Raw genomic sequence first — 15,078 nt, forward strand, 5'->3', positions numbered from 1 at the left:
GTTTAAGTGTGTTAAGAAGGAGATTGTGTATCAGAGCCATGTGCCCAAATAGCGAACATCATCATCAACGTAGCGAAGCCATATGGTTGGTTTTTGTGGGGCAGAGGCTAAGTCGCTTTTTCTTCAAAGGTCTCCATAAAGAAATTGGTCAAGGGTGGAGAGAGTGGTGAACCCATGGATGTCTCCTCTATTTGTTTGTAGAATTTTCCCTGCCAAACGAAATAGCTCGAGTTCATTGTGAACTGAAATAGGGCTGAAATATCGGGAAGAAATTTAGCTGGGATTAGCTCTAAAGTTTCTTTGAGTGGGACTTGTGAATAAGGAGGAGACGTCAAAGCTGACAATTATGTCAGTATGTTGGAGTGTAAGGTTTTCTATGCTGGCTTTGAAGTGGGCTGAGTTTTTTTGTGTGTGATGCCCTTTGGCCAATTTCTTTATGGAGACCTTTGAAGAAAAAGCCTTAGTCTCTGTCCCACAAAAACCAACCATATGGCTTCGCTATGTTGATCATGTGTTCGCTATTTGGGCACATGGCTCTCATACACTCCTCTCCTTCTTAACACACTTAAACAACCAACACCCCAGAATCAAGTTCACTCTGGAAAAAGAGGAAAACAACAGCCTCCCTTTCCTAGACACACTAATCACCTGCCAGCATGATGGAACCTTGGTTTTCTCAGTTTATAGAAAACCCACCCATACAGACAGGTACATTCACCAACAATCACCCTCCCCTCACAACAATATGGAATGGTGAAAACACTATATAACAGGGCTAAACTAATCTGTTCAAATGACAAGGCCCTAAACACTGAACTAAATCACATCCTCAACACTTTCTCAGCCAATGGCTCCCCCCCCTCATAAAATCCAAAACATATTGAAACCAACAAACCACAACCCCCTCCCCTTCACAAAAGGATTACTCTAAATCCATCACCATTTCCTACATCCGAGGCACCTCGGAAAAAATTACCAAAATCTTAAAAAAACATGACTTGACTTTCTGTATGGTCTGTAACAGGAGGTCAAGTCATGCATTCCTTATCTGCTCCACTAAAGACCAACCCCTTCCCCTAGACCTACCTGGTGTATACCAAGTCCCTTGCAGCTGTAAATTGTCATACTTTGGCCAAACAGGCAGGATAGCGAATATCAGAATTTCGGAACACAAGGACTACATCTGGTTTCACAAGTACAGCTATTCAGGTATTGCAGACCATGCTCTGGATACACGCCACAGAATACGGTGGAAGAAAGCTACAATAATACATCGTAGCAAGTTCAAATTCAAAAGACTATTCATGGAATCAGCCTCAGTCCTAAGAAACTCTCCAAACCTCAACAAATTTGGTTGCATGAGACTGCCCCAAATTTGGGAGGCTTACATCAGCAAACCTTCAGCCCAACTGCCAAGAACACCTATATAGCCCAGTAGGGGGTACCATCAGGACTTTTAGGAGAAAAATCGCTTCCTCACTTGACTCTCAGTTACTGTGTTGTAGTGCCTACGTGCACGTGCCTGTTTTGTAAGTTCCTTTTGAAGATGGCAACGTGACGTTGCCGAAATATTGGAAATATTTATTAAAGTGCAATTTAATTTATATTCTTATGTATGTTGTCAATTCCTTAAGAAATTTTTTAATATATGGAATACATTTGAGGTGCAATGGAACTGTATAAAAGAGGTGGATTACATTTAATTGAATTTGGTGCAAATCAGCTGGAGAGAATATTGCTAGAAGGAAGTGTAATGACTGATGCAAGAAGGTATCAGCAGAAGTCAGAGGTGATTTAGATAAGCAGAAGAGTGGATGAAGTGAGACCTAAGTGTTTGTAAATGGAGATGAGATAAGAATGCACGAAGAGAATGCAAGTTGGACAAGGAAAGGGAGAGAGAGAGCCAGGGAGGTCAAGAACAGATAGCATAAAGGAGAACAAATTCTAGAAGTAATGAATGTATATATGTATGGGAAATCAGCATAGGAATAGAATGGGATACATGAGGAGTGGCTGAGTCTGGGGACATTTATGGGACAAACGTGAACAGATAGGAGCAGGTATAGAGAAGTAACAGATGAGAAGCATGGCATGGACAGGACTACTATGCTTATTTACAAATGACAGACATATCAAAACGAAGGGAGATGAAATATGTTGCCATGATTAAGTTTATTCATCAAAATAGTCGGAATAAGAAAAACTTGGTTGGATGAGAATGACATCCTGATGGCAATAGAAATGGAAGAAAATGTTTTTTGAGAGGCAGGAAGGGAATGGGGGGGGGGAGTTGCTGATGATAGTGGATGAATTATGTCCACACAAGGTTGAGATACAAGTGAAAAATAGTGGTAGCAGTTCTGAAGCAGCATGGTGTGAGGTGGAGATTGATAGGATAAGATGAGAATTTCTTGAGTAAGGGGGGGGGGAGATTATCTTAGGCAATATATAATGGAAGGTTGGTTGATTTATGGTTTACTAGCATAAGGATAACAGAGGTCATACTGTGCCATGCAGCAGTATACATGTTATTAGTAAACGTGTCAGAAAGAGATAGATTACATAATATGTTGTAAGTAAAAAAAATGAAGTTAAACAATGCAGTACCCACATATAAATAAAATTTATCAAATGTGTTTGTCTAAATTAATTATCTGTAAAAAAAAAAAAGTTAAAGACAACATACAATTTGTCTAAGTCTGATAACATCTGCCTGAGTGTATATGACTAAATAGGTAAAAATTTCATTCCTCTCTCATGGAGTGCTGGCACTCTACCAGAATATGACATGTGGTAAGATGCATGTTGCATTTTTCACAGATAGGTAGGTTCAGTCATCAGCCCTCAGTAAATAAGAATGTGTAAAATAGCTGTGACCTGTGCAGAGCCTAGCAAGAACAACTTCCTCTCTTCGGTTTCTATATTAACTAGACTGCCATTGCTTAATCTTGTATAATTTGTTCGTCAGTGTTTCCTGCCATGACTGCCATTGAGCAATTAGCTTCAATCTTATAAACTGTCTGTAATCTGTATATGGCACTGTCAAACAGTAAGTTGAAAAAGTATGAGCTGATCTATTAGCTGCATATGCAGTCTCATCTCCCACAATTCCAATGTGGCTGGCAATCCAGTACAACTGAACATCAAAATTAAGGGTTTTCATTTTGTACAACAGATGTAACATCTCACACTGGATGTAGACTGTACACAGAAGAGGAAATACTAAATTACACACTTTTGGTAGCAGTTTTCTTTTAAACGCACAAATGCAAGCTGAATGACATGCAACTCTACTGTGTAATTACTGCAATCAAGTGGGATATGACTGGAGATAGTAATGTCAGCCAATGGATCTCTGATCTTGAACACTCGATGATGAAATACAAGACTTCTGTAGTTGATATAGTGAGAAGATGCAGGATGGAGTGTAAACCTGCAATGGAGGAATGCTATTATGTTTGATGCAAGTAATGTTGCGTAATCTCTTTAACATACATACCAAAAGGCCATATGACAAGAATCAATGTTTCTGTCTAAGTGATAGAACCAGTTCATTCACTTCAACAATAAAGACAGTGGACAACATGCAAAAGGCACCAGTAGCTATCCATATATATCCTGAAGATGGATGGGATCCAAACATTGCAGGTTATTCTGCCTTGCAAAACCATAACCTTCAGACCCATAAGATGATGCAATGAAGATCAACCCACACACTATCTAGTAGAACAGCGTTTCCCAAACCATGTTCCTTGGAACACCAGTGTTCCGCAGAAAGTGAATAAGTGTTCCATGAAAAATAATCAAAATTAATATGAGCCTGGAATGGTTTTAAATGCTGTGACAAGTTCAAACATGTTTAAAAATCAGGTGCTCCTCGCTCTGTGTATAGATTGTGCTATTAAGGCCAGCATGCTGGCCTTGACTCAACCGTTGGTTGACAGCCATCCAGAGTTGTCGACACCTCCAAGTGCGAGTGAAGTATGGAGGTATCTATTCTAGGAAATGCAGTCACAAGCAGGGTCGATGCAATGTGCTGTGGCCCGGCATGCCTGTAGTGTGCACTGTCACATTTTTGTGATGCGATACAGCCTGCTGCAGCGATAGCATGCACTTAGGTTTACATTGAATACAAGACTGATGATACTTGACTCTAACCAAGGTGTTCCATTAAAATTTCAGGATTTGTGAAGTGTTCAGTCATAGGAAAAGTTTGAGAAATGCTGCAGTAGAGGATAGAGTGTGAAGGAGATACAATACTCCCTTGCACTTTTCCTGTGGTTAATGAATTGTGCAAGGAACCAAGATAAGGTTATAAAGTCAAAGATGAGACACCCAAGAACTTGGCTCTTGTTGATAATGGAATAACAGTTTTTCCCATTCTTAATTCAGAATTTGGGTGAAGAGTGCATTTTTGATAGAAGTGCACATAAACACTTTTCTGTATAAAACCTGAACCATTACTAAGAGCCCACAGAGAAACACAATTGATCGCTTGCTAAAGTTGCCATTCAAATACCCTCATTTCACAAGAGTGACAGTAAATTGCGAAGTTATCACAACATATAGAGCATTGCCTACAGTGGGAAGAAGATGTTCAATGACTGAGTTAACTATGATAGCAAAAAGTGTCATACTTAAGACAGAGCTTTGAGCAACACCCTGTTCTTGATATGGCCAAGATAGCATACTTCCAACTCGGACTTAGAAAGACTGCCTAAGTTTTTAATAAATACAGGAAGGCATCCTCTGAGACCTAATTTTACAGGTCTTTTAATATGCCATATATCCAGGATATGTCATAAACTTCTTCCATGTCAAAGAACACTGAAACCAGATGTTCTTGTTTCAGCAATGTGTCTCTTATACAAGTTTCTAAACAGAACTAAATGGTCCAAAGTTGGACAATACCTGGGAAAGACACTGTGTATTGGAGAGAAGATAGTCGCTTTCTAAATACCAGAGAAGTCTGGCATTAACCATTTTCTCTAATATCTCACAAAAGGCAGCTGGTCAGAGCAATAGGTCAATAATTATTTGCTTGTGTTGGATCCTTTCCTGGTTTTGGGATAGCAATGACAACTGACTTATGCCAAGAATCCAGAAACCCTTTCTTTGCAAGCATTCTACTGTACTGAGGAGATCCACAGAAGATGTTTTATCATTTCATAATGGATGTCATCAGGACCTACTGCACTAGAGTGAGACAGAAAATGAGTGCTTTTTAGTTCCTCCTTAACAAATAACATTGTATAGCTCAAGCCCATGATTAGAAAAATTTAGCTGCTGTTTCTCTTGTTGCTCTTTCAATATTAAAAATTTGGGAGGATATGAAGCTGTTGCTGAGATTCTAGCAAAATTTGGTGCCAAAATTAGTTTCGGGATCAGCAACAACACATCCATTTTGGCCTAAGGTATATAAATGGTGTGTTTTGTATTTACCTTTTGTTTTCTGGATTTTATCCCAAGAAATTTTTAAACTAGTTCTTTGATTAATTGATGAGGAAAATTGGATCCAAGATTGGTTTTGACTCTGATGTCAGAAATAATGTGCTTTGGCCTAAGCACATGTAAAAGCTATTAATTTTGATGTGATCGGGTGTCTATGAAATATACTCCATGCTCTGTTGATTTTTTTTTTTTCCTGGTTGGCTGTCACTCAAAAGTTTTTGTCCACCAAAGTTTTCGACAGAGTGGAAATCGAGATTATGTGAGCAGTGGAAAAATGGCAAGGAAGCCAATTGTAAGATTGACTGCAGAATATGTGCAGGTAGGCACATGGAAGAAAATATCAAGTCTATTATTCAAAAGGGAGTTCAATATTTTCATGGATTAGTTTCATTATTACTGGCAATTCCAAGGAGTCAACAGACTCATCGAGTGAAGCCCTAACATCATGTCAAGAACAACTATTCGACATTCACACAGTATCTATCATACCTCGCCTTGAACTCATTTCACAGTCATGGCACCCAATTCCACTTATTCACCACTCTCCAAGTAAAAAACCTAGCTCTAAAACCTTGCTAACCACACTCTTGCCCAGCTTCCATGTATGGCCCTTAGTCCTCCCACCACCAGTCCTATTCTCAAAAATAGCTTCTGAATTAGTCTTATAAAAACCCTTCAGTAATTTGAATGTCTCAATCATATCACCCCTTTTCTGCCTATCAAGCAATTTCTACAACCCACAAATCTTCAACCTGTTCTCATAAGGTTCATTCCATAGACCTGCTATCATCTTGGTTGCTTGTCTCTGGATCTGCTCCTCCATCCCATCAAGAAGAAACCCTGGCGCTCATATCTGGGCACAGTAGTCTAGATGGAGTCTTATCAAGGCTCGATACAGAGGAACAATAACCTGTTTGTCTCTGCTTGTTAAAGTATTTTTCAGCAACCAAGTGATTTGATGAGCTTATTTAGCCACTTTTGCAATGTGCCCCCTAAACTTCAACTCCCTATCCACCAACACTCCCAAATCCACCAATGTGATATACTGCTGCTAATCTTTTCACATGATTATGAAATGCATAACCTTACACTATGCCACATTAAATTGGCATCCATTCTCCTTAGCCCAGTCCTCCAAACTATCCAAATCATCTTGCAAAATTTTGACATCCTGTGTACTCACTATTGCTCTACCCAACTTTGCATCATCAGCAAACAAATGAACACTTCCTCTCAGATCCTTTCCTATATCGTTAATGAACAAATTGAACAGTAGTGGTCCAAGAACAGAACCCTATGGCACACCACTAGTCACAGACTGTCTTTTGGACTCTACTCCTGAATAAACCACTCTCTGATATCTCTCCATCAACCACCATCCTATCCATCTCACCAACCCTATATCCATCCCTATATGCTGCAGTTTACTGATTAGAATTCCATGTGGTATCCTGTCAAAAGCCTTAACAAGGTCCAGTAGAATCACTGTAAACCCATTACCCTTATCCAGTTCAGCCGTCACTGTGTTATAAAACGTGAGCAAGTTACCGAGGCATGATCTACCCTTCACAAAAACATGCTGTCCCCCATACAGTATCCCATTTTCATCTATCCAATCCTGCATTTTTCTCTTGACTTATTTCTCCAAGACCTCGACAATGATTCCTGATATGCTGATTGGTCAGTAATTTACAACAGCAGTCTTGGAACCTCCTTTATGCAGTGGAACTATTTTCCCCTCTTTCCACCCCCTCGGGACTAACCCAGACCCGAGACTCAAATTAAACAAAATGGTCAAGGGCACTGACAATTCTTTAGCTGCTTTACATACGACAAGAGCTGGTATACCATCCAATCCCACAGATGTATTGACATTGAGGTTTTGTAATAGCTATTCACCTCCACTTCATTCACCACAATTCCCGTATAAGCAATTGGTTCACTCATTCTTGCAATGTCACCACCTGGATGATATACTTTTGCAAAGTGCTCGCTCAGTAATTCAACTATATCAACTGATTCGGTTACCTCCCCACCATCGGCATTCTTTAAAATCATTCTGCCATATACATTTTTTCGTTTACTTGCCACATATCGAAAAAATTGAGATTCTCTTTAGCCTGCATGGCTAATGTTCTTTCATAATGCACTTTTGCTTTTCTTACCACACTTGTTACCCTTCTGGCCTGCGCTTTATACCGTTCATGTGCCTACCGGTCACCTTTCTTCTTAAATTCCCTCCATAGTTGTTTCTTTTTTTGCAGCTCAAGCTTAATAGTGTTATTCATCCATTTAACCCCTACTTGATTTTTTATTCGGACTCTAGGTACACAGTCAGCCATTGCCTCCTGCAAATGCTTCTTAACTGCCTCCCATGCACTATCAACATCCATCCCTTGCAGTTTTACATGCCATGGCACTGAACCAATCAAACTCCTAAGCTTGTCATACTTACCAACCCAATAATTCCACATGTACCCTGTCTTAATTGTAAATTCCACACCTTTAGCCACCTTCCAAGTCAAGACCCTATGATCACTCTCACCAATTGGAGAGAGTGATCATAGGGTCATAACATAGTCATATTCATTACAGTCAAATTCTCAGATGCAATTACTAGGTCAAGCACTCTCTGACCCCTAGTATTTTCCATTACATGCTGTCGCAGATAGTTATCCCTTAATAACTGCATAAAATCCAATTTCTACCTCCCATGTGTCCTCTCCTCCTTCCAATCACTGTTACCATAGTTGAAATCCCGCATAATAATTACCCTCCTTCCACTCATTGCTTCTATTTGCTTATGCATACTATCTCCACCATCTATTCCATCACCTGGTCTATAGCAGCACCCAACTGTATATTTTGTTCTGCTAGTCTCAATCTCACACCAAATAGCCTCAAATGCGCTCTTTTCTCTATCCTGCAGTTCCACTTCTATTCTCCTTGGCTGTAGCTCATCAGCTATCATCAATAACACTCCTCCCCCCATTTTATTCTCCCTGTCACTCCTGAACACACCATACCCCTCACATTCAATCCCAGTAGCTATATCATCTTCTGTCAGCCATGTTTCACTAATGCCAATAACCTGTAGCATGTTCAATGATACAACCTTATCCATTTGTGTTAACAACACTACACCACAGAGTGTTGTGTACATTAAAGACATCCATAAGAAGTATGGACCCAGGCAAGTCAAGATAAGGTTATAAAGATCGATTTCATTTAACTCAGCACTCAGTGGTAAATAAATTGAACATACTGTAATAAGATATTGACAATTTTGACATGCATGGGAGTAAGCTGCATGATCTACCTGATAGCTGACACATTCAGCTTTCTTTGTGGAGCAAGATTTGTTATGCTCTTTACTACTACTACTACATTGGGCAGTTTGGGCATGCCCATATTTCTGACATATAAAGCTTTTACACATGTTGAAGGCTTAGGTGTATCAAAAGTAAGAATGATGTTCCTGGCCAGAACCACATGACCATTCCTACATATCAGGATGCACCTCACACCTTTCACTCTCTTTCAGCTCTAAACATATTTCCTCATTAGGAACATCTCCCCATTCTGATATCACTCCTATACAAGACTTGAATGTTTTATGAGGTGTTACTGTGACTGGTATTCCACCCAATAATGTTGCTTTCAGTAGTTTCTCAAAATGATGCTGACATGTTTCCACAAGGATATCACCAGAACATAGTTTCTTAACAGTTTATAGAGATTCTGCCAGTCCTTCAAAACCCTTCTAAATAAAGGTGATATTTTCCTATTGGTTTTTCACCTGTTGCATGGATATTGTTTCTCACTTCAGTTACCAAATGCCACATGTATGGTATTAGTACTTGTTCGGGATCTTCTTAAAGCTCCTGAAACATCTCAGGAGGAAGAAGTCATGGTCAAGGAGTTTTTTTATTTGGCACAAGAGCTCCCCCCCAACCACCATGGAGTCGCACACAGAAGTTTACTGACTGCAAGCAATGGTTGCGCTTGGGAATGGAATGCTAGGGCTACCCCAAACACTATGCCAGCACCAGCCTTGGGTCCTGACTCTGGACCATGGGGTGAGAAATTTACTGAAACACCATTGATCCTTGCAGGTAAGGGCTGGGCCATCAGGGCTGTCAATCATGCTGAAGCAGAGGCCAAAGTAGTTCAAGACTACCAAGATCTCCCTTTCCAGATGTCCTCGGTTTGCACCACATGACATGGCATTGGATCCCAGTGATGGTGGTCTGGAAGAGTATATAGGAAGAAAGACTCAGGATACAGAAAGAAAAGCAAAGAAAAAGAGTAAAAATGAAAAGGGCCAGTACCATCGCGAAAGGTCCTCTCCACCATGAACAGTTGCCCTATGGGGGGGGGGGGATAATGGACAATACATGAAGGTTGAGAGTCTGATCTGATCATATTATTAGAAACAACTGTGAATGGAGGTGATCACTTAGATTATAAACAGTCATATAAGAACTTCTGTGAAGATGGGATATGTGGAATTATAGGACCATTGAATATGAACAGTTTAGGAAACAAATGGGAGATATAGTATAGAAAGGGCAGTTGAGTGGAAAGGAGACAAGTGCTGCTTGGGCATCCAGAGCTATTGAACAGCAGCAGTATTTGAGTGTATTCCAAAGGTGAAAAGGCTAAATAAGGTAAAAGTAATATGGATGAATGAAGCAAGTAAGCATAAAATGTGGAGGCAACAAGATGAATGTTGATAATAATCAGTTGAATGAGGAGAACAAAAAGCAGATCAGGAAGGCCACTTTTGCTATCTTTACCAAAGTAGTATAAGCAAAAATTGGCTAATCAAACCAAGAAAAGTCCTAGTAATCTTTCAAATGTGTGATAAGGAAGTCATTATGGAAAGATATGTTGGCTGATAATGGTAGACTAATAACTGATGCAGAAGATATAGGAAGTATTCAAGGAGCCGTTATAAGGGTATTGCATCTTTGTGAATGCAACATTGTGAGAAGCTGAAGTGTGGAAGATGTGGTAGAGGAAAAATTGACAGTGAGCAAGCAATATGAGGAAATAATTAAACTTGATGTTAATAAGTTCAGCAGGATTTATCACTAACATCACTACATGTTTTGAAGGAATGCTCTAGGGAATTAATGGCATCCCTAAGGGTGCCATTTAACACCTGTTTAACATGAATCTTGCAACGGGTAAGTCTCAGAGGAGTGGAAAGTAGGAAATAATTGTGGTTAAGTTGTTAGAAGGGCTGTGAGGACTAGTGTTCAGAATTGGGTTGATAACAGCAGTATTCACTATGATGTTCAGCACAGATTTGTTAAGGGGAAGTCATGTTTTAGCAATCTTGTCATGTACTACAAGGTGATGACTTCACTGGATAAGGGAGATGCATATACAATAGTAAACTTGGATTTTTTTCAAAGGCCTTTGACAGATTATCACATGATAAGCTAGTAATTTACCTGAAACAGAAGGAAATGGGTAAGAGACTAGTCCACTGAATAGGTGAAGGGAGATCAGTATCCCTTAAGAAGACATTTGCTAGTGGAGTGCTGCAAAGGTTTGTTTTAGAGTCATTATTATTTAATTTAGTTAATGATATTTGGACAGGCTTAAGTGGAAATATAAAGCTGTTTGCTGATGATGCACAGTTCGAAGGAGCAGAACAGATGTTATGGCCTTGCAGGAGGATTTCAATACACTATGTGAGCAGAGCAGTCAATTTAATGTTGCAAAATATAAAGTCTTGAAATATGGTAGGTAAGATTGGGATGCAGAGGAATTTGAAGGCAGAAGAAATGCAAGATCCTGAGGTAAAGGTAGATAAATAATTGAAGTTTAGAAGTCGCACTGCTAAAAACTATAAGAAAATCACAACAAATTATGGCAATAATGAGGAGGACCTTGACATGAAGAAGCAAAGATTATGGTTCCCTTGTATAAGGCCTTGTTCAGGCCAAATCTTACTGAGATGTAAGATTTGGCCACTTTATTTTCAAAATAATTTAGAAAGGATCTAGAGAAGGTTCATTCAGTCAGGGTATGGCCTAGGCAATGTGGGATACAAGGACAGACTGGGGAAATACAAGTTGCAGAACCTTGTGAGCAAAAGGAGAAGGAATATGACCGAGATGTAATATACACAAATATACACTGAGATGTAAGTTGGTGAGGAGTTAAGAGTTTAATATGGAGTAGATTTTTCATAGTGTAGAGGTAGAAAGGATGGAATAAGAGACCATCCATTGATGTTGTATAAGGAAGGTTAAGCAATGGAGTGAGGAGTAGGTTCTTGGCATGAGGAGCAGTTGAGTGAAGGTGAGTGAAATGCATTGCCTAGAAGTGTGGTGAGTGCAAAACCCGAATAAGATTAAGACACAGTTTGATGATCTTTTGCACAAAATTGTGGACCTTCCCTGATGAATATTTTGACTCCACAGGGGTTTAATGTTAATAATGTCAGAAACTATGGTCCACTTTTTTTTTTCTCTCTCTCTTTTTTGTATCAAAAACATTTCTGCGACAAACAATCCCTCATCCAGACCAACGTCCTTTGTGAATAAAAAGCATGTCTTTGCATCAGATATATTGTCTAACAACTGATGGAGGTAACATTTTCTCATTTTTCTCTGGAATAGGACAATACCATACCAGCAAAAAAAAAAAAAAAGTCTGTTACATTTATAGACTGGTGAATGGCTAAATGGCAAAGTTAAATGTATTAATGCTATGGTTCTCCATTTCATCAAAATAAGAATAAATCAAAGAATAAAAAACTAACTTAAATTTGTTAAGCATTACTTTATTTTATTACAAAGTAATTTAAACACAGCAGGTGATATATAAGATAAAGTAATGCTTAACAAATTTACGTGAGTTTTTCTTTCTTTCTTTGATTTTATTCTTGGTTTGATGAAATGGAGAATATATATATGTGTGTGTGTGTGTGTGTGTGTGTGTGTGCACGCAGAAGATATACTAGCTTTTGGACAGGATGTCATATTTCTTGCTCTTTCTTTTTTGTTTGTTTGCTTTTTGCTTCCTTGCTTATTTGTATTTTCAAATGTTCCCTTCCTGTCAAGTAGCCATTTCAAATGTACCACCCAAATTCTCATGTTTAATCCTCCTTTGTATCAAAAACATTTCTCATGCACATGATCCCTCATTCATGACACACAATGAGTCACATTGCGCGACTCACTGTGTGTCATGTAATTCACAACAATGCAAAAACACAAAACCTAAAATCATGACACTGAATAAGTCAGCACGCAGCCTTTTTTTATAAGAGTGCCTAAAAGGAAACCTCTTGAGTAGACTGTTGAAATTTTTGAATAAACAACTTTAAAAATACTCACTTTCGGTATTCATTCTGCAGAACGGCTGCACCAATTCAACAAATGATAAATTGTTTTTTTCGCATATCTGATCTGCTTCATTACTCGTCAGCACAGCTACTGAAGGGGAAAAAACATCCTGAATCAGTTCTTGCGCTGTCTGCTTACACGTGGCCATTGTCATTTATTTAAGCAACCAAATCACCAAAATTCAGAATTTAAAATATTCATCAGTTTGTAAGCACGAATACTTTAGTTCTTTAGATTCATGCATTTACACAGCCAGTTTTCCACTCGTAAATACGAGTCCGGCATTTAAACATATTAGACTAAGTTAACGGGATTCTTAACAAAAACACTATGAAAAGGTGTAAATCAATGAACAAGCATCTATCCATTCTGTAAGTTATTAAAGAGACAACAAGCATCTATCCATTCTGTAAGTTATTAAAGAGACAACAAGCTGGATGAAACATTCTCCTTCTTAAAAGTGGCTAGCTATGAATAACGTCGAACACAGTTAACTTTTGCTTTTCTGCTGTGTATGACAGCACATCAAAAGTCCTGAGAAAAGGAAACACAGAATCAAAGGCATTATTTAACAAAACACGTCGATAAAAGCAACCTAATTTAATTTTATACCACATTACTGAACTTATTTATCTCATAACACACACCACCCGGCCCAAATGGGGAGGAAAATTGTGTACGTAAAAAGCGCCCACTGCAGGGGTTAACTTTTAATATATATATATATATATATATATATATATATATATGGGAATAAATTTTTAACTTGGGTATATTGTATATTAGGATAACCAAGCAATTTTATATGCTTGGTTATTTTAGCTCCTAATCCCAAGTGTGCAAACTTAATTGTTTGCACACTTGGGATTAGGAGCTAAAATAACCAAGCATATAAAATTGCTTGGTTATCCTAATATATATATATATATATATATATATATATATATATATATATATATATATATATATATATATATATATATATATATATATATATATATATATATATATATATATATATGTGTGTGTGTGTGTGTGTGTGTGTGTGTGTGTGTATGTGTGTGCAAGATGCTAATTTATTCTTGCAAAATATGTCTGAGGTGAATATGTTTCATATTGAAATGAATAATATAGCCTATTATACGGCCAAAACAAAATAGTTCCTCCAATTTCTCCAAATAGACAACTATTCTTCACGCAGAGAAGCCAAACTAAATATGCTGCTGCTGCACAAACTGGCATGGTTATTTACGTGTAAGTCCAATATTTTGTTTTGTTTATGATTTGCACCAAACAAACTAAAAGGTGCAGACTGGACTATCACATTTACTACTAACTGTATGTACCTGGCTGGTCATCGTATATTTTCACAGGAAAATACTTAGTTTCTGTTGGAAAAAGCTCTGTCACTTTTCATATTTGCTAACATTAACTGCTAACAGAAAGGTAGACCATAAAATAAATCAAGGCCATGCGATCTCACACATGCCGGAGCTAGATCCTACTATCTCCATGCCACAAAGTTTATGTTGTACAAAATGAAAATAATGGTCATTAAGAAAAAGAGGCTATGGAAGAGATATAAGGAGACAGGTGAAGAGAAGATACATGAAGAATATAAGACATAGGCCAGAAGAGTGACTAGTATGGTAAGGAAGGCAAAACTGGAATATGAGAAAAGATTGGCCCTTAGATCCAAGGAAAATCGTAGGGAGCCTGTGTAGCTCAGCGGATGTGGCGTTTGCACACCGCCGCGCTTGGCCGCACGAAGGAAGACTTGGTTTCGAGTCTTGTCGGCGACTAGAGGAAATTTTTCTAAGCCTTTTTTCGACCGGTTCCCGAGTTAGTCGATCTCTGGCACGGGCAAGCAGGTTTTTCCTCCCAGAAACTCGGGTTTTTGTCCTGTAAACTCAAGAAAATCGACCGTAGAACCCACATTATTTCAGACATTAAATATATTGTGTTAGGGTTAGGGACCACGAGATGGCGGCACATTTGAGCCGTCTCTCTTCACTGCGTACCGCTTAATTAGTGATAGCCTTGGGCCATCTGTCTCTGATCGGGTACCAGTGGAGATTGAACTGCCCACTCAGTCTCCAAAAGTTAGATAGGGCTAAATGGCCTCGCCTACTCCCGTATGCGGGAATAAAAAGGCGTTAGCTGATTTTTTTTTTTTTTGGTCATTACAGAAGTAGTATGGAATAATGTTTATTGGCAAGTCATTCAACAGATACTCTGAGTGGATGCGTATCACTATGAT

The 15,078-nt window shown here is 38.6% G+C and overlaps 1 protein-coding gene across 3 annotated transcripts in view; it reads right to left on the minus strand.

The window, feature by feature from the left end:
- Nucleotides 1–13,464, minus strand: part of l(3)76BDm (trafficking protein particle complex subunit 8 homolog l(3)76BDm) — a 447,636-nt gene extending 434,172 nt beyond the window's left edge. For all 3 annotated transcript variants that reach the window (XM_090401248.1, XM_090401249.1, XM_090401247.1), the window contains exon 1: nt 12,810–13,464. In XM_090401248.1, coding sequence (XP_090257374.1) covers nt 12,810–12,972 — 163 coding nt within the window. In that variant the 5' untranslated portion in view covers nt 12,973–13,464. The remainder of the gene's footprint in view (nt 1–12,809) is intronic.
- Nucleotides 13,465–15,078: the final 1,614 nt, after the last annotated feature.

This window comes from Typopeltis vanoorti, chromosome 12 (genome assembly GCF_054136105.1).
Source record: "Typopeltis vanoorti isolate ZY-2024b chromosome 12, IOZ_Tvanoo_1.0, whole genome shotgun sequence".
Classification (NCBI taxonomy): domain Eukaryota; kingdom Metazoa; phylum Arthropoda; class Arachnida; order Uropygi; family Thelyphonidae; genus Typopeltis; species Typopeltis vanoorti.